Here is a 20727-nt window from a genome sequence, read left to right as displayed (position 1 = left end):
TCTGCCGATGACATGGAGGTCCTGGACCTCCTTCAAAGCTGCTCCCTCACCACCAGACGCCTGGAGGAAGAACACCTCATCTTCTGCCTCGGAACACTTCAACCCCAGGGCATCAATGTGGACTTCAACAGTTTCCTCATTTCCCCTTCCCCCACCTCACCCTAGTTCCAAACTTCCAGCTCAGCATTGTCCCCATGACTTGTCCTACTTGTCTAGCTCCTTTTCCACCTATCCACTCCACCCTCCTCCCTGACTTATCACCTTCATCCCCTCCCCCACTCACCTATTGTACTCTATGCTACTTTCTCCCCACCACCACCCTCCCCTCATTTATCTCTCCACCCTTCAGGCACTCTGCCTGTATTCTTGATGAAGCGCTTTTGCCCGAAACGTCGATTTTACTTATCCTTGGATGCTGCCTGACCTGCTGTGCTTTTTTAGCACCACTAATCCACCCTCAATGTTTGTCTTCCAGGAATCAATCTTTTCCAATTTAAAGGAGCCTCCATAAGGCTACGTTACTATAAAGAGAAAGTGAGGACTGCAGATGCTGCAGATCAGAGCTGAAAAATGTGTTGCTGGAAAAGTGCAGCAGGTCAGCATTCGAGGAGCAGGAGAATCGACGTTTCGGGCATGAGCCCTTCTTCAGGGATTAATTCCTGATGAAGGGCTTTTGCCCGAAACATCGACTCTCCTGCTCCTCGAATGTTGCCTGACCTGCTGTACTTTTTCAGCACCACACTCTCGACTTCAGTGAGGTTTAAGTAAAAACAATGACTGCAGATGCTGGAAACCAGAGTCTAGATTATAGTGGCGCTGGAAGAGCACAGCAGTTCAGGCAGCATCCAAGGAGCAGCAAAATCGACATTCGGGCAAAAGCTCTTCATCAGGAATAAAGGCAGTGAGCCTGAAGCGTGGAGAGATAAGCTCGAGGTTTAGTTTACCCATCATTTTGTTTTCAAGTTCCTGTCCTTGTATGGTTCTGTTCTCACAAACTGAAGCACAACCGGTACATCCTCACCAATGGAGTTAAAAATCACACCACACCAGGTTATAGTCCAACAGGTTTAATTGGAAGCACTAGCTTTCGGAGCGACGCTCCTTCATCAGGTAATTGTGGAGGGCTCGATCGTAACACAGAATTTATAGCAAACATTTGCAGTGTGATGTAACTGAAATTATACATTGAAAAACTGATTGTCTGTTCAGCCTTTCATCTGTTGGAATACAGTGGTAGTTTCATTTCTTTCATGTGTAAATCACAAAACCTTTTATAGAATTGCTCCAATAGATACATTGTCCCATTCCTGAACAATAGGCTGATGCGGGGGCGGGGCATGTGTGGGGAGGGGGCGTGGCCGATGATGGGGGGTCGGAGTTGAGGGCGGAGCCTGTGGGGGCCGGTGATGGGGCGGGTCGGAGTTGGGGGCGGGGCCGGTGATGGGGCGTGATGGTGTTGGGGGCGGGGCCGGTGATGGAGGCGGGTCTGAGCTGGGGGCGGGGCTTGTGGCGAGGTTTGAACCGGATATCCGTGTGTCCAGCGGCGACGGTTTGGCCGAGCCGAGAATGGACAGCCCTGAAGCAGCGTTCAGTCTCTTTTACATTGTCCTTTCCTTCTGTTTTGTCTTCACTCCGACCGAGTTCCGTTCGGCGGGGGTGACGGTGCAGGACCTGCTGTCTGAGCAGCTGGGCAGTGAGGATCTGGCCTTCATTCACTACCACATCCGCAGGACGGCCGCCACTGTCACTGTGCATTCGCTGTTACCGCTAGGTCAGGGCACAGGGCACAGAGCACAGGGGGACAGAGCGGCCCCGGCTTTATGTGGGGAGTGAGCGACGCTCCCTCTCATTTGTTTGTGTATTGTGAGCCTGGGAAGTTGGGTCGGATTTCGCCACTGGCGAATGTTCCCAATTATTGGGAATGCTGTCAACATCAACTTCCTGAACTTCAGGCCGTGTCTAAACTCCCTCTCTTCTTTGGCAGCAGTTTCCAGGATGGTAATGGGTTGTAGGAGCGCTGGTAATCCAGCGAGCAGGGTTTTATAAATTTCAAATGAATTTACTGGAGCTGAATATTTTTATCGGATTTATACTCTACCTGGCTTACAGTATGTTTGTGTTAATTTAGCTAATCCTTCCTTGCCTCGGTGGTAGTGGTAGGTTTAAATGCGCAGGAAATATTAAGGGGGCAAGATGGCACAGCATTCATAACATTTTGTCACCAGTGTCCTGCCTCACATTGTTAACTCTTAAGGATTGATTTTCAGTAGATGATCTGATTTATACTGCTTTTTATAGTATGGAATTTAGTCTGAACTAGTATTCCAAATTAATTTTCTCTTCACCTGATCACCTTTTAGTTGTAAATTTTAGGCTTTTTAAAACGTAATTTGCCTCCCTATAAACCTAGTAGTCTCAATGTTTCAGGCCTTTTCTTACTCTTTTCTTGTGACAATACTCCTTCACGTAATTGTGTCCAGAGTGTGGGGAATTTTCCTATGTGCCTTGTTAACAGAACTGAACACATTAGCTGAGGCGTGACCTAACCCAAAACTACACTACTTCCTTCAGTATAAAGACCACAGGCTCGTGCTTAATTAAGAATTAAATTAAAAGATAGTTGATCTGAACAGTTCACTTTCTCTGCCACTGAAGTTGCTTGACCTTAATCTTAGCTTCTGAAAAATTTTCATTTTATTTGGTAATACAACTCTATTTGATTGCATTGTTACGCGTTGTGATGACATGGCTTTTAAGTATTGTGTAGTTTTCAGTCTTCTATGCAGTCCTCCAGCACTCATTGAATAAATTGTTCTTCCTTCTGGACAATATCTTGAAGGTGCTGACTTAAAATTTAGTATCATTCTGATTGCAAATTTTACCTAACTATTTAGGTACATCTTTGATTAATTCTTCAGATTCCAATTAGTAGTATTTGCTTTGTGTTTCTGTTAAGATTATTTTTGCAATTCAAAGAGAATCAGAAAGTAAAGTTTAAGTCGTGGCATTTTAATCCAAGTTGAGTCACTCCTTTGATTTGTGCAGTATTTAAGGAGTGTTTCATTACTTCACACAATGTCCACACTCTCCCTTGAACCGTTAAGCCATAGTGCTGTCTATTTTAGTAGCACACATAGATGTGATCACGTCCACTTACAGTAGTTGTTTCTCCTGATATAAGTAATGTTTACCCCTCAGCCAATCTTGCCTGAAAGTTGACTGGTTTATTCATTTTATGCACAAAAGGTTGTCATATTTGGTAACAAATTTGCAATGCACTTCAAAAACAAAAGGGTGAGATGTTATATGAATATAAAGCTTTTATCAGATCAAGCTGTAGTTGGGGTAAAATGATTGAGGGTAACTTTCATGATTTGTTGCAAGTATGTGAGTAGGTATTAAATAACCCTTTACTGAAATGTATTGCATGTTTTTCTCACTTATTACTTGTTTCTTACAGGTTATTATGCAGGAATGTGTGTTGCATCTTCTGGTGAAAAGCAGTTCTACTTTCTAGTAAGCGAGGGTTGGTTGATTTATTTAGTGACTGCTGTGCTCATCCCGGCTTTTACTAGCCTCATGGTGTTGTATTGGTCCTTAAATAAGTGGGGCAACCATCCAATAGCCAGAGGCCTTGCACATTATGCCCTTCCACAGTCTGGTTGGAGAGCAGTGGCATCTTCTGTTAATACTGAGTTCCGAAGGATTGATAAATTCGCTTCTGGAGCAGCAGGAGCCCGTGTTATTGTCACTGATACCTGGGTGATGAAGGTGACTACTTACCATGTTCATATAGCACAGCAGCAGGACATTCACCTCACATTGACTGAATCGAGACAGCATGAGCTGTGTCCTGACGTGAATGCTCCTGTACAATTCCTCACAATTCAAGTGTGCAGCATCAATCCGAACATCAAGCCATTCGACATTAGGTGGGTAATGGCGTCCAATCACAACTGGATTTAGTTATCCTGATTAAGACTTGAGACCACATCACTTTGGCTTATGGGCCTGTTTGCTGATTCCCCCCACTTAACACAAGCACTTTGTCCTCTACACTTTCCCCCATTGCCTTTAACTAAATTGCAACAAGTGAAAAGGAGATTATTTTCAAGAGTGGGTGGTGGATGCAGAAAGAAACTAAGTAAAGTTGTATATACATCAAGAACTGAAGTACAGTCTGTATTGTCTTTATTTATTTATAGACTGAATTCAACTGAGTATGGTGAACTACGTGAGAAACTGCACACAACAGTTCGAAATGCTCATAATGTGGTTATCCATCAGTCTCTAAGTGACATGTTTCTTGACACATTCAAGATCCAGGTGGAATTGAACCAACGGTTTCATCTACCTAGTAATCAGGTATTTGTATTTAAAATCAAATTTTCTTTTTACCTCTTATAACATTGAAAAACAGCTCAGCCACATGGAGTTCTCGGTTGGCCCATATGCTTTGCCTGAAAATGAGTCGAGAAGTGTATCCTCTGAATCTGTCACTCAGGCCATTACAGAGGAACCTCGATTATCCAAGCACCAATTATCCAAAAATCGGATTATTGGAAGGAGATCTCCAAGTCCTGATGGAAACCTTATATCAAAGACATGTTTCCAACAGTGATCGAGTCTTTTGTTTACAGTGATTACACAGGCACTGTCTCCAAATGACTCACCTCCCGCCCTCTCTCTCCCCTACACTTTCCCTGGAGTTCTACGTGAGTGTACCCTAAACCCCACTTCCGCAGATAATCTCTCCAACATTGTCTTGTACATGACAATGGTGAAACCTGTCAAAAAGTTGCAGTAATAACTTGTGTGTGTGTGGCTGTGGCTGCGCGCACCTGTCTGTGTGTGTGCACGTGTGCTATTTGGAGACTTACTCCACAAAGGCAACTGCAGCTGTCTTGTTGGTGTCCAGTCCAGTTGCCCCGGAGAGGGGGCGGGGGTGTATGGGGGTGGGGATGGTGTTGGGGGCGGGAGGTGGTTTTGCACAGGGGTCGGAGTGGGGGGGTTGGTGTGGCACGGGGTTGGGGACGGGGTGGCAAGGGGTTTGGAGTGGGGAGTTAGTGTGGCACGGGATTGGGGACGGGGGCGGTGTGGCACGGGGTTGGGGACGGGGGCGGTGTGGCACGGGGTTGGGGACGGGAGCGGTGTGGCACGGGGTTGGGGACGGGGGCGGTGTGGCACGGGATTGGGGACGGGGGCGGTGTGGCACGGGATTGGGGACGGGGGCGGTGTGGCAAGGGGTTTGGAGTGGGGAGTTAGTGTGGCACGGGGTTGGGGACGGGGTGGCAAGGGGTTTGGAGTGGGGAGTTAGTGTGGCACGGGGTTGGGGACGGGGGCGGTGTGGCACGGGGTTGGGGACGGGAGCGGTGTGGCACGGGGTTGGGGACGGGAGCGGTGTGGCACGGGGTTGGGGACGGGGGCGGTGTGGCACGGGGTTGGGGACGGGAGCGGTGTGGCACGGGGTTGGGGACGGGGGCGGTGTGGCACGGGATTGGGGACGGGGGCGGTGTGGCACGGGATTGGGGACGGGGGCGGTGTGGCACGGGGTTGGGGACGGGGGCGGTGTGGCACGGGGTTGGGGACGGGGGCGGTGTGGCACGGGATTGGGGACGGGGGCGGTGTGGCACGGGATTGGGGACGGGGGCGGTGTGGCACGGGGTTGGGGACGGGGGCGGTGTGGCACGGGGCGTGGGGTGGCACGGGATAGGGGTGGGGAGGCAAGGGGTTTGGAGTGGGGAGTTAGTGTGGCACGGGTTTGGGGACGGGGGCTTCATGCGCTGTGTGCTGCTGCTAGTCTCCTGAGCAGGGAGCAGACTTTAAAAACTCCAAGTCCCAGAGGAAAAGCATTTACTCGATTAACTGAATAATCAATTATCCGAACGAAATAGTGCCCACCCACCATGTTTGGATAATCAAGATTTCCCTGTGTTATTTAATAAGTAACTAAGTTAGCTCACTGAGCCGGAAGGTTTGTTGTCAGATGTTTTGTCACCATAGTAGTAACATCAATGAGAGTCCTCTGGTGAAGCGCTGGTGTATGTCCTGCCCCTCTATTTAGGAATTTTGGTTTCTTAAGGTGGGTGTAGTCATTTCCCAATATTTTTCAAAGGTTGCCTCTAAGAATTCTCGTGCATGTCTTTGTTTCACCTGTCCTCGGATGTATGTGTTGCCCCAGTCAAAGTGCTGTCCTTTGTATGTATAGAAAGTAGTGATCATGGCTCGTGTTTTGGTGGCCAGTTGGTGTTCATGTATCCTGCTGGCAAGTTTTCTGCTAGTTTGTTCGATGTGGTTTTTTTACAGTTCTTGCATGGTATCTTGTTGACTGGGACAATACACACATCCTGGGACAGACAAAACAAAGACACTCATTCTAACCAGAATTCCATCAATAAACACACAGTTTTAGATTCTACATACCTTCCCTTGAAAAGAAAAGAAGACTGGAAACAACATCACCCACCTGAAGAAACCAAGACGTATAAATAGAGAGGCGGGACATACCACCAGCGCTTCACCTAAGACACTCACTGATGTTACCTAGTTCGCTGACGAAACGTCTGAAAACAAACCTTCAAGCTCAGCAAACTAACGTATATACTTATCATCAACCTGAGCAACAAATCTTCTCAAAAATCATTCTCATTTAATCATTTAGTAATACATCCTTAAACCTTAGCACATCCAAATATTGTTGCCTAATTGTAGTCATGTTCCATTACCCGAGTGCTCCCTGATGTGTATTGCTCCAGGTGCATTAATGCCTTCAGTTTAAAATACTGTGTCTCATTTTCAAATCACTGTCCTCACACCCCAAGCTAGTCTTTGTAATCTCCTTCCATCCTATATCCTTCTGAAATATATGCCATTCCGATTCTGAGCTTTTAAGTATCCTGATTGTCTTCATTCAAATAATGATAGTTGTGACTTTAACGTAGTTAGGCCTCAAACTCTGGAGATCCCTCCCTAAATCTCTCCACTTCTCTTCCCTTCCTGCAAGATGCTTTTTAAAAGCTGTGTCTTTGAGCTTATGGTCATCTGCGCAAATATCTTTTTATTTGTAACAAACCTACCAGCTCAGTGAACAGACCAACAGTGGATCCAACCAGCTCCAAGCTACAAATCTTCACAAAAAAAATTAAATATCTTTTTATACAGTTCAATAAAAACTTTAGTTAATTTTCGAAAACACTTAAGTTGAAATTGAGATGATGTATTCACCCATTGTTTTTACAGATGAATGTTCATCTTTTTGAAAAAAAAATCAATGATGTTTTGATTGGTGCTTTACTGAATAACCTCCACATTGAGTATATTTAAGTGATTTGTAGTTTGTGCAGAACCTCTCCCACTCCCGCGTCCAAGGCTATTAACACTACTTTGGTGCAATGTTTGCTACAAATATAGCACTGAAAGGATATAAGGTTTGATTTTTGATTCTTAGAGTTTCTTTTGGATGAGTAGTTGTGCCTGCTAGAGAGCTTCATCTACCCTTAATATCACCATCCTAGTCCATTGATGTTGTTTGTGATCTTCCATGTTGTTAGCCATGATTAACCAATAGCCGGGGTTTGGAATCAAAGTTGCCTTCTCCTAGGTAGTCTGCCAATTAATGCTGACCACTCCAACCTACACTGAGCTGTCTGGTTGAGCATTCTTCAACACATACCTTCACAACTCTGCCCACAGTTCTAATCAAGGCTCGGCACATAAAGCCTTGACTTAGGAGAGGCTATTTGAGGTGCTCGCCATATGGAACTTGCGATGGATGAAAAGCATTGTGACTCTCGTTACCATCCTCGTGCTTCCTAGTCTTTTGACCACAAAGGCACCACAAGTTAATCATATTTTAATTTTCAGAATCAGTAAAAATATGTATTGCATCACTTCACCTCCACATGTCATCAACCATGTTTATTTTTGATCCTCATTGCCAGTTGCAAGAGAGGTAGGCCCTGCACACACTTAGCATCAACAGTTTGCTGGTTGATGGGTAAAGCACACACTTTGTTAACTGGGCACCTAGAGGACTAGGAGTATACTGGTTAATCAAATATTCTGATAAATCAAGAGGTCCATGTAATCAATGTAAAACCACACATTAAGGAATAGAAATGTAATGCAGGGGTATACACATCGCTGTTATACTTTATTTACAGCATAAATCATTTAAGTTTAAATTATTATTTAACGGTCAAGAGTCTTTTCACTCTCACCCTCAACTGACTCCTCGAGACATCGTGGAGATCGCAATAACACAGTAAACTTGTGATATTTTAGGTATATAGTTTTTAATTTGATTATTTATTATTACGGACCGAAGTACAGTAAAAAGCTTTGTATATGAGCAGTACAGGCAGATCATAGTAAGCAAGGATGTTCAGATCAGAAAGACTTAAGTTAGAAGCGTAGAGGTGAAATTGCACAGAGAAGAAGCTGTTCCTGAACTTGCTGGTGCATGTGTTCAGGCTTCTGTGTCTTCTGCCTGACAGAAGTGATTGTAGGAGATCATTACCGGGGTGCGATGGGTCCTTGATGATGACAGCCTTTAGATGCAGCGAGCTGTGTATGGAGTCCATGGATGGAAGGTTGACTTCTGTGATCGTCTGGACTGTACACACCACCTTCTGTAGTTTTTATGGGCACAGTGGTTGCCATTAGAGGCCATTATGCACCCAGACAGTATGCTTTCACTGATGCATTGGTGAGGGTCCTTATGGACATGTTGAATTTCCTGAGCTGCCTAAGGAAGAAGAGGCGTCGTTGTTCCATGTTGACCATCACATCTATGTGGGAATCCAGAATAGATTATTGGTTATCATCACTCAAGGAACTTGACGCTCTCCACCCTCTCAACCTCAGTTCTATTATTGTAGATGGGGCCATGTTCTCCTCCTTTCTTTCTGAAATCAATGATCAGTTCTTTAGTTTTGCTGAAGCTGAGAGAGAGAGAGAGAGAGAGAGAGAGAGAGAGAGAAGTTATTCTCATTGCACCACATCACCAAGCCCTCTATCTCCCTTCTGTATTTTGTCTTGTCATTGTTAGGTACGGGGCTGAGGCTGCTTCCTGGGAATCTTCAATATTGTGGTATTCTAGAGGAGGTGCAGTTATCTATCTTCACTGATTGCAGTCTGTGGGTCAGAAAGCTGAGGATCTAGTTGCAGAGGGCGGAGCCGAGACCAAGGTCACAGAGATTTGAGATCAGTCTAGAGGAGATAATGGTGTTGACGGTGGAGCTGTATTTGATGAGCACGAGTCCGATGTAGGTGTTCTTGTTGTTCAGATGCTCGAGAGATGAGTGTAGGTTTTTTTCTCATTTATCATGTGTGCTGGTTAATTAAGTGCCAATTAAAATAAAGTTTCCTGTATTGAGTTTATCGTTCACAACACAATAGTGGCTTTAGGTTCCTTTGATTGTTGAGTGTTTGGCAACTGGAGAAAGGAGCCTTTTTAGGTACGTTGATATAAGGAAATCTCTTGCACCGAGCTACAAATTCAATATGAATATAATTCTTAATAAAAGCACAAAAGGAAGAGGGATGGATCAGCTTGTTATATTCGTTGTGGGGCTAAACTTTTGCAAACTAAAATCTGCTTTCCTTTTTAACCTTCCCTGCCACCAACCTTTGCTCTGTACCTTCAGCTAAAAGTAAAGCTGAGATTAAGAAATTTGCACAGTTTTCAGAGGGAGATTATACTTGCCTTAAAACAGTATTCCATTAGGTATTGTGCTTTGACTGACAAGTGAAACACAAGCTGTAGTGTGCCATTAATTATGGGAAAGTTTCGAGAGCATGTCATATTTTTTGTTGTTTAAATTAATTTGAGGGAAGTAAGCATGCTTTTCCAAAATAAACTTGGAGCCATAAATTTATCAGGAGTCAGATATTTGTAAATTTGCTCCAGTCTTTGTGATGTACAGGATGGGAAGTTAAAAGCCTAGTTTGAAGTAATATGATGCTGAGATTCAAGTTGAGAGCAATTGAGGAAAATTGAGGTATGTAATTAACTTAGATGAGGACGTCCAAAGCCAAATTGTAAATGTTTTATATAACGTCTTGGTTTGGGTATGTTTGCCAAGCTGGTAGTTGATTTGTAGACATTTCGTCCCCTGTCTAGGCGACATCTTCAGTGCTTTGGAGCCTCCTGTGAAGTGTCGACTGGAATTTATTTGGTTTAGTTTTTGCTGCTTCTGGTTGCTGGTTCCAGTTTGTTGTAGTAGCTGGTATATTGGATCTAGATCTATGTGCTTCTTGATGGAGTCTGTAGCTGAGTGCCATGCTTCTGGCTGTCCTACATTTAGCTTGTCCTATGATCATTGCAATGTCTCATTCAAATTTATGGTCCTTGTTATATCTGTGTATGGCTACAAGGGACAACACCCTAAGATTTTATGGATTACACAAAGTAGACATACCACTTAGACTCACTGTGATATTCCTGGGAATTCCATCGCATAAATTGGCAAAAGAACTTTAACAAAAACTAAAACATCTTAGCAGCGGATTCAAACACTGCATACAATTGTCACAAGAATTCCTAGAGAACATCAAGAATATAAAATTAGATAAGCATGAAGTAATGGTCTCATATGATGTAATGGCACTGTTCACTTCAATTGACAAAACTGTAGCCAGAGAGACAATAGCCAACTTCCTTGAAAAACGGAACAGACAACACAATGGGGAACCTATCAACAAGGACTGCATGCTCACACTACTAGACCTGTGCTTGACAACACAATTCACATTCAACAACCAAATGTATAAACAGATCAGTGGAACACCTCTGGGCTCATCCATCTCTGGGCTTATAGCAGAAGCAGTGATGCAAAGATTGGAACAAACAGCCCTCTCACAAATCCAACCCAAACTCTGGATCTGATATGTAGACGACACATTTGTTATCATTAAGAAAACAGAAATAGAGACCATATACATGATTATCAACACCATAATCACAGGAATCAGATTTATGAAAGAGGAGGAAACCAATGATTAATTCCCATTCCTGGATGTGATGGTACAAAGAACACAGAATGTTCCGTTTTTCCAGGAAGTTGGCTATTGTCTCTCTGGCTACAGTTTTGTCAATTGAAGTGAACAGTGCCATTACATCAAATGAGACCATTACTTCATGCTTATCTAATTTTATATTCTTGATGTTTTTCAGGAATTCTTGTGACAATTGTATGGAGTGTTTGAATTCCGCTGCCAAGATGTTTTAGTTTTTGTTGAAGTTCTTTTGCCAATTTATGCGATGGCATTCCCAGGAATATCACAGTGGGTCTAAGTGGTATGTCTACTTTGTGTAATCTATAAAATCTTAGGGTATTGTCCCTTGTAGCCATACACAGAGATAACAAGGACCATGAATGCACCCTACAAAAGTGTACCGGAAAGCCACACACACTCACCAGATCCTGAATTACAATAGCAACCATCCAAATACATGAGAAGCTGCATTAGGATCAAATTCAAAAGGGCAACAGCACACTGTAGCACTCCCGACCTACAAAGGGATGAAGAACAACACCTCTACAGAGTATTCACTAAGAACGAATACCCCTGCAATTTCATCCATAAATGCCTAACAGTCAGACAATGCGACAAGGACATGCCGACCTAACTCACCAGTCACGCTACCTTACATTTAAAAAGTCTCTGAACTGACAGCCAGACTTCTCTGACCACTGGGATTCACGAAAGCCCATAAACAGACAGCTATGCCCAGCCAACAACTTATCATGACAACAGACCCGATACTCATCATGTGCAAGACTAATGTAATTTACAGGATTCCATGTAAAAAACTGCACAAAATACTATATAAGGCAAGCAACAACTAGCATTCGCTAACACCAATTAGCCACAAAATACCACAACTAGCTGTCCCTAGTAGCCATACACACAAATGACAAGGACTACAGATTCGACTGGGACAACACAATGATCACAGGACGAGCTAAACAGAGGACAGCCAGAGAATTTCTAGAAGCATGGCACTTGGCTATAGACTCCATCAACAGGCATATAGACCTAGACCTAGTATACCGGCTACTACAATGAACAACTGGAACTAGCAATAGAAAGCAGCAGAAACAACACCAAATAAATTCTAGAAGAGAGAGTACAGCAGCACTTCCGCAGCACTTCCACAGCACTGAAGATACCACCTAGACAGGGGACGAAACATCTGCAAATCAACTTTCCAGCTCAGCGAACATATGTACAACAACAACAATTGGCACCCGAGCTACAAACCCATATACAGACCGTGTTTTAAATAATCTTTAAAATCAGAAGCTGAGTAATAGTAAGTCTTAAAGATAACCATAGATGAGTGAAGCTAATTATTTTGTTTTAAATTAGTCTCACTCCATGTGATCCTATCCAGCAGATACACAAGTCAGAGCTGAGATTTTAAATCAGTAAGGGAATCAAGAGTTAAGGAAAGTGGAGTTGAGGACTATTATCAATCACAATCTCATTGAGCAGATCACTCTTAGAACATAGAGCATTATAGCGTAGTACAGGCCCTTCAGCCCTCGATTTTGTGCCGACCTGTGGAACCAATCTGAAACCCATCTATTCCATTTACATCCATATGTTAATCCAATGACCATTTAAAAACCCTTAAAGTTTGCGAGTCTACTACGGCTGCAGGCAGGGCGTTCCACACCTCTACTAATCATCTGAGTAAAGATGCATTGAATGGCCTAGTTTTGCACCAATTTCTATGGTGTGAGTGTATTTCTGCAGAGAAAGACTGTTTTACAATTTAAATCCACAACTTCCTACCATTAGTGCTGAACTTGTCTTGATCTAGTTTGTGCGCATGTTTTTTTTGTTCTGTAACAGCAGATTAACTTGAAATGATCTACATTTGTGAGACAGAACTTGCTAAAAAAATACGTAAATTTAATGCACAACACAATTACTGTATAGCAGTTTGTAGCAAGGAATGGATACCTTATAAATTATGAATTGTCATTGATTGCTAGATGTTTTCAATGTTCTTCCTTGATGTTAGAACATGGAGATATCCCAAATTAAATCAGCCTCTCTATCTCTATTCACAGCACAGTAAAGGTAAAACCTTCAAAAATCCTCAAATCTGACCACAGTAGTTCCCAACCAGACTTTTTCAATAATCGTTACAGACTTTGCGAACAATCCATGTCAGGCACCAAGTTTATAACTCAACAAAAGATTCTGGACTACTGTGTGTAGTTCAGGTCACACTTATAGGAAGGATGTTATTAAACTGGAGAGGGTTCAGAAAATATTTATCAGGATGTTGCCAGAAATGGAGGTTTGAGATATAAAAACAGACTGGAAAGACTGGGACTTTTTCACTGGAGTTTAGGAAGTTGAATAAACTTGTTGAGGTTTTTAAAATCATAAGTGGCTTAGATATAGGTCTATTCCCTCAGGAGGGGGGAGTTCAAAACTAGGGGACATTTTTAAGATAGGAGAAAGCTTGAAAAAGGACATGAGGGGAAAGCTTTTTTTTTAACACAGTGCATCATGTGTGGAATGAACTGCCAAGGAAATGGTGGATGCAAGGACAGTTCCAAAGTTTAAAAGACACTCGGATAAGTGCATGAATAGGAAAGGTTTGGAGGGACACAGGCCAAGCGCAGGCAGATGGGACTAGTTTAGTTTACAAACATGACTGTTGTGGACTGGTTGGACCAAAGGTCTGTTTCCATGCTGTATGACTCTATTAACAATTTGTTAACAATAAATCGTTTTAGCATAGCAAAGTTTAGACCACAAGGTAATCTAAGCCTGAGCTACTGGTTGCCAGCTTCAACACATCATTGCATTCCCTGGCCAAATCAGAATGCTCCAACAAAGCTCATTGCAAGCTAGAAGACTAGCGCCTCACTCCACTCGTATTCTTCAGGACTCATTATCAAGTTCAACAATTTTTGGGCTTGATGCATTTTTTCCCATTGTATTATCCCAATCCCTTGTCGTCATGTCGGCTGCAACCAGAACCAACCCATTGTCAGCCACCAAAGTGTTCAAGTCCCTTTTCGAGACGGCTCAGGGAATCCCTAATGGACTCAACCTGTAAACCTCTCTTGGTTCATCCTGGAGATTGTACTCTGTGGTAGTCTGGAATATATAACTCTTACAGACGGTTTAGTCTAAATTATTACCTTTATTTACCAATGGCATCAATGTTACACTATAACATAGATATCTACAAGCCTGGGTTGAGCTAACGTTCTAAAACTTTTAGAATATTGGTGCCAGCTTTTACCCCGAAGAGAGCTCTCAGGCTAACCCTCCTTATTGCTGCAAACAAGCTGTCTTTATACAGAATTTGGGATTAAAATTACAAAAACGCTACATGCCCATCGATTTTCCTGCTCCTCGGATGCTGCCTGACCTGCTGTGCTTTTCCAGCACCACTCTAATAATCCATGTCCTCCACCTCCTCCAAGATTTCCGTTTCCCCGGCCCCCAACGATTCATCTTCACCATGGATATCCAATCCCTCTACACCTCCATCAGCCATGACCAGGGCCTCCAAGTCCTCCATGTCTTCCTTTCCCAACGTCCCCAACAGTACCCTTCCACCAACTCTCTCATTCGTTTGGCTGAACTGGTCCTCGCCCTTAACAATTTCTCCTTCGAATCCTCCCACTTCCTCCAGACTAAAGAGGTAGCCATGGGCTCCTGTATGGGCCCAGCTATGCCTGTCTCTTTGTCGGCTACGTAGAACAATCCATCTTCCATAGTTACACCGGCACCACTCCCCATCTCTTCCTCCACTACATTGATGACTGCATTGGCGCCACCTTGTGCTCCCGCAAGGAGGTTGAGCAGTTCATCAACTTCAACACATTCCACCCTGACCTTAAATTTACCTGGATCATCTCTGTTACCTCCCTCCCCTTCCTGGACCTCTCCATCTCCAATTAATGATGACCGACTTGACACTGACATTTTTTTACAAACCTACTGACTCCCACAGCTACCTGGATTACACCTCTACCCACCCTACATCCTGCAGAAATACCATCCCGTATTCCCAATTCCTCCGCCTCCGCTGTATCTGCTCCCAGAAGGACCAGTTCCACCACAGAACACACCAGATGGCCTCCTCCTTTAGAGACCGCAATTTCCCTTCCCACGTGGTGGGAAGATGCCCTCCAACGCATCTTGTCAACATCCCGCCCCTCCGCCCTCAAACCCCACCGGTCCAACCATAACAAGGACAGAACGCCCCTTGTGCTCACCTTCTACCCTACCAACCTACGCAGACACCACATCATCCGCCGACATTTCCACCACCTCCAAACAGACCCCACCACCAGGGATATATTTCCCTCCCACCCCTTTCCGCCTTCCGCAAAGACTGTTCCCTCCATGACTACCTGGTCAAGTCCACACCCCACAACAATCCATCCTCCCGTTCCGGCAACCTCCCCTGCCACCGCAGAAATTGCAAAACCTGTGCCCACACCTCCTCCCTCACCTCCATCCAAGGCCCTAAAGGAGCCTTCCATATCCATCAAAGTTTTACCTGCACATCTACCAATATCATTTATTGTATCCGTTGCTCCCGATGTGGTCTCCTCTACATTGGGGAGACTGGACGCCTCCTAGCAGAGCGCTTTAGCGAACATCTCTGGGACACCTGCACCAATCAACCCCACCATCCTGTGGCCCAGCATTTCAACTCCCCCGCTCACTCTGCCGAGAACATGGAGGTCCTGGGCATCCTTTACCGGTGCTCCCTCAGCACCTGACTCCTGGAGGAAGAACGCCTCATCTTCCGCCTCGGAACACTTCAACCCCATGGCATCAATGTGGATTTCGCCAGTTTCCTTATTTCCCCTCCCCCCACCTTACCCAGCTCCAACCCTCCAGCTCAGCACTGTCCCCATGACTTGTCCTATCTGCCTATATTCTTTTCTACCTATCCACTTCATCCTCCCCCTGCCCCCGACCTATCACCTCCATCCCCACCCCCATTCATCTATTGTACTCTATGCTACTTTCTCCCCACCCCCACCCTCCTCTCACTTATCTCTCCACCCTTCAGGCATTCTGCCTGTATTCCTGATGAAGGGCTTTTGCCCGAAACGTCAATTTTCCTGCTCCTCGGATGCTGCCTGACCTGTGGTACTTTTTCAGCAGCACTCTGATCTTGACTCTGGTTTCCAGCATCTGCAGTCCTTGTTTTTACCAACCATAATGACGGACAAGTCTAAACTATGTGGAAAGGTCATGACGGAGCCTCGCTCAGCTAACATGCCTAGGATCATTGTCCTACCAAATGGCTTTTTCTTTTAAAATCATCTAAGATTCCCAGAATGCAAATTAAGTTCATAACACTCCTGGGTCGCGAGCTCCAGGGAACATTCAATCAATGACAAGCTAGTGTTCACTCAAATCAGACCACAAAGAGTTAAACTTTCTACCAGCTTCTGACCTGTCTGTCTCTGTGTCTCTTGAATCCTTCAGTCAGTGAATTACAGAAGAATATTTTCTCTCTCTCACTCACACATGAACATCTTGCGACTTTCTTATTATGCCAGGTTCCACCTTCCTGTTTTCCTAGCCTGTAAGGATAATGAGACATTCACATTCCAGAACAGTCAAGATGAGGGAGCTGAGCTTCATAAATTCAAATCAGTGTGGTATTCATGAAAATGTATCAGGATTGTGCTATTATGTGCATATTCCACTCAGGTTATTAAATGACAAATTATTTTCCTGTTGAGTATGAGTTTTGTTAAGAGTCTTCAATATAAACAGAAATTTAGCTATCAGACATGTAATTGTGAAATATATGCAATCCTCCAGCTGTCTGGCGTGAGAAGGAAGTACTGCCACACATTCCACAAGTGAACAAGTGTTATCATCTTATTAACACCGATCCATTGACATAACAGATGACACCAATTGTTCAGAACAAATGCCCCATCTCCTCACTGGTGGCCAAGCACTTTCCTGCATCACATGTCACAAATGTGTCACATGTGAGACTACAAGCTTTCTCAAAAGGTTCCCATTTTCCCAGGCTGACCTTTACACATTGCTTTGTCTGCCTACCTGCTTTTCTCTCTGGCTGCATCTCCATATATTGTTTACACTCCCCCCACCCCATCTTCTACATAAATATCAATCTTTTCCCAGTTACAGTCAGTTTTGAAGAAGGGTCACTGGTATTGAAACATTAACTTTCTCTCCATATATGCTGCCAGACCTGTTGAGTTTTCCCAGCAATTTCTGACTTTGTTTCTGACTTCAAAAATCTGCATTTAAATGGATTGTACCCCTTAAAGAAACAAACCATAGAGCAGTAGGAAAAGAAATCTGAATCTTAAGGAGCAATTGTTGAAACTACCATCAATTTTTCAGATGAGATGTTAAGCTTCTTAGGTGAATATAAAAGAAAAAAAACTCATGTAACTATTTGGTATAGAGTAGAATTCTACCTGGTGCTAGCTTAATACTTGTCTTTGAGAACACGTGATAGCAGTTTATCTAATAACTCGCTGTTTCTGAAGCTTTGTTATAAACAAATTGACTGAAATATTTCTCTCATATTAATTACAATAGTGACTGCACATCAAACATTTATTCATTGGTTATGAAGCTCTTTGAGACTCCAGAGATCATGAAAATCTTTTCTTTCTTTTACATGTCATTTTTTTTATTAGCCCGAGGGTAGGTGATGGCAATGATTGACCCAAGTAGATGCTTACCAAAATCACACTTCTAATCAAGAGAAAAGTAGGGATTTTTTTGTATACAATTGAAACTTTAAAACTGCACAGTCCCATTAAATCCTTCACTCCTGTGCCATTGAGATTGATGTTTTTTAATTGTAAAATGTTGCTTTCAAACAGGAACTGGAGCCGTGCATTGGCTGCATGCAGACAGCTGCTAACATTAAACTCATCAAAGACTGCCAAGAGCCAAATGAGGGCGAGTGTCAGCAGTGTTATTGTCGTCCCATGTGGTGCCTAACGTGTATGGGAAAATGGTTTGCCAGCCGCCAAGATCAGCAGCATCCAGAAACATGGCTATCCAATCGGGTGCCCTGCCCTACCTGTCGGTCAAAGTTTTGCATCCTTGACATCTCTATTGTATGCTAACGTGAATGAAATGAAAATGGACATTATTCTTCATCTAATATCCCAGTTGTCCATCTCATGTCAAGATTTCATTTCTGACCTCTTCCAAGCTGTAGCCCTCAACTTTGTTTTGTTATGGAAACTAAACTAAATGTCTTCAGGCCACAACAATTGCCCTTGAAGTGTTCATTTTACTTTAAAACCCTACATCATTCAGTGATGAGTACTTCCAGTGAGAGAAATTATTTTCCCTTTTTTCTTATTCCCCTGTGTCTACTCAAAATGAAACTTGTCAACTTGGGATTGCTTCTTCGAGAACTGAAGACTTTTGCAACAGGAACATCAGTTCAGAGTTGCTTGAAACTTAAATCTTCAGAACACTACAATGACCGTATTTCTGGATTGTCATGAGTTGACTCAAATTCATTAACTGAATGGTTTGAAACACTTAAATTTCAAGGCTTTCCTCTCAATTCTTTTCATTTTACATTATGGATTCTCAGTATTTTATTTCCAACTTCAAATCTTTCCTATACAATCACTGCGTATATAGTATTATAGTTTTGGATAGCATTGTGTCATCCTTGCTAGATACAAAATCTGAGTATTTTCAAACTCAGTGAATCCTTTCTATTTCACAATGTTAATTGCATATCTCCTTTATAAACCTTTTTCTGCAGCTGGCTGATTTTTCCATTGTTTATTTTCCCATTTTGTACTCCATATGGACGCTGGTTTTAAAGATTGCCTGTAACTCATTCAGAATTTTGCCAATTCTGGTTCTTAGTTGCATTTTTTAAAATACTGGTGCAAATGATGCTGCCAGTGCAGGGTTTCTCACTGTAAAGGTGATGATGACAGCCTTTGCCTTGAACCGTAGCAGTCTATTCTCCACAATTGTTCAGAAATGCAAGGGGAGTTATTTGTTCATTTTGACTTTAACAATGAAGGTTATACATAATGTCAAACTTAAATGTAAACAATCTGGAAGAGATTCAGTGCATATTCTTCTGAAATAATTTTGAAGAAAAATGTTACATTGCCCTGATTTGCTCAACCAGGAGTCTAGGACTAAAGGCAGTCTAAGGGTTAGTCATACCTTTCAGGTTTGAAATTGACAAATGCTTCTACACATTAAAGATGGAAGTTTTGAATTCTTTCAGCAAATAGCAATTTGTAGGTTAACTGTTAATTTTAAATCTAAACTTGTTTTTTTTAAGTCAAAATTATTAAGTGGCAAAGTTAAGTATCTGGAGTTATTTCACAGCTCTGTCATGGTCTTCTTGAATGGTAGGATAAGCTTTATTGTCCAAATGGGGTCTTCCTGTTGAAGCTCTGAAATACTCCGCTGTAAAGTCCATTATGCCAATTCCATTTGGCAATACTTTAAGCAAAATTCTAAAAGACAACCACACCTAATTTGGAAGGTTAGAGATCCTTTTGCAATTTTTCCAGGAGCTTACTCTTCATTACTAATTTAAACTAGGTTACTTTACCCTGTGTGGCAGTGTTAAAATTATCCCAGGGCTCTTGCAATTACAGGAGCGATAGAAAGGATTGACACGATGAAGTGATCCCTGCATAAGTCCACACTAATTGGCATGCTCCCTTCCCATTCTCCCTTAACTATTCTATAGTTCCACATATATTTCAAACTGAGAAATTTACAGTAGGCTGTAGGTATCTTTGGAACAGCATCATGTTCAGAAGATAAAAAATATTTTGAAGAAAATTGAAATGGTTCTTAACTTTGAATGACCTGATTTTAAGATGAAATTGTATTTTTGAAGCTATAAGGTATATTTTTCTGTTTTGGTATATGGACAATAGTACATAATAAAATATTCTGTCCTGGATGTTCATGCCATATATACTGTCTGTACCCCAAAATGGTTGTTGGTAGTAAGAGGTTTCAGTGCTCACAATATGATATAGCTGTGGATCTACCACTAGGTGGCATGAGGGACAGGTTTCTGAAATATCTACATAAGTATCTGAGTGCGTTGATTTGGAGATGTCGGTGTTGGACTGGGGTGTACAAAGTTTAAAAATCACACAACACCAGGTTATAGTCCACCAGGTATAATTGGAAGCATTAGCATTTGGAGCGCTGCTCCTTCATCAGGTGGTTGTGGAGGACACAATTGTAAGACACAGAATTTATACCAAAAGTTTACAGTGTGATGTAACTGAAATTATACATTGAAAAAGACCTTGATACCTAACAGCTGAGAGACTTAACAAACAATCAAGGTATTTTTCAATGTATAATTTCAGTTACATCACACTGTAAACTTTTGCTATAAATTCTGTGTCTTTCAATTGTGTCCTCCATAACCACCTGATGAAGGAGCGGCGCTCCGAAAGCTAGTGCTTCCAATTAAACCTGTTGGACTATAACCTGGTGTTGTGATTTTTAAATCTGTTGATGTATTTCTTATTCAATTTACCACGGACTAACCAATGCCAACTTTCACTTTCCAAAACATGAATTCAAACGCCATTTGTTATGATGTCACGAAGAGTTAATGTTGTACCACTGAAAACATTCAGATGTTATTCATTCTGGTGTCAGCTATAGCTCAGTGAGTAGCACTCTTGCTCCTGAATCATAAGG

General features: G+C 42.8%; 1 protein-coding gene across 2 annotated transcripts; it reads left to right on the top strand.

The window, feature by feature from the left end:
- Positions 1–1516: 1516 nt before the first annotated feature.
- tmem129 (transmembrane protein 129, E3 ubiquitin protein ligase) lies at positions 1517–19966 on the top strand. Of its 2 annotated transcripts, XR_009646123.1 has the most exons (5): positions 1517–1771; positions 3461–3932; positions 4206–4365; positions 11177–11299; positions 17883–17963. XR_009646123.1 is itself a non-coding variant. In XM_060845511.1 (4 exons), the coding sequence occupies exons 1-4, from the start codon at positions 1567–1569 to the stop codon at positions 18129–18131; spliced, it is 1086 nt and encodes a 361-aa protein (XP_060701494.1). In that variant the 5' UTR covers positions 1517–1566; the 3' UTR covers positions 18132–19966. The 2 variants fall into 2 exon arrangements, 1 of the variants encoding a protein (XP_060701494.1); XM_060845511.1 differs by lacking the exon at positions 11177–11299 and having other exon boundaries at positions 17883–19966.
- Positions 19967–20727: the final 761 nt, after the last annotated feature.

The sequence above is a fragment of the Hemiscyllium ocellatum genome, chromosome 1 (assembly GCF_020745735.1).
Source record: "Hemiscyllium ocellatum isolate sHemOce1 chromosome 1, sHemOce1.pat.X.cur, whole genome shotgun sequence".
NCBI lineage: Eukaryota > Metazoa > Chordata > Chondrichthyes > Orectolobiformes > Hemiscylliidae > Hemiscyllium > Hemiscyllium ocellatum.
The sequence above is the reverse complement of the archived record's forward strand: the minus strand, read 5'-3'. Positions and strand labels throughout refer to the sequence as shown.

Bases quoted from the DNA above. Each gene is read 5' to 3' on its own strand.
- tmem129 (XM_060845511.1), top strand. From the start codon at position 1,567: ATGGACAGCCCTGAAGCAGCGTTCAGTCTCTTTTACATTGTCCTTTCC. The intron at 1,772-3,460 runs GTCAGGGCACAG...TGTTTCTTACAG, and splicing joins GCATTCGCTGTTACCGCTAG to GTTATTATGCAGGAATGTGT. The intron at 4,366-17,882 runs GTATTTGTATTT...GCTTTCAAACAG, and splicing joins TTCATCTACCTAGTAATCAG to GAACTGGAGCCGTGCATTGG.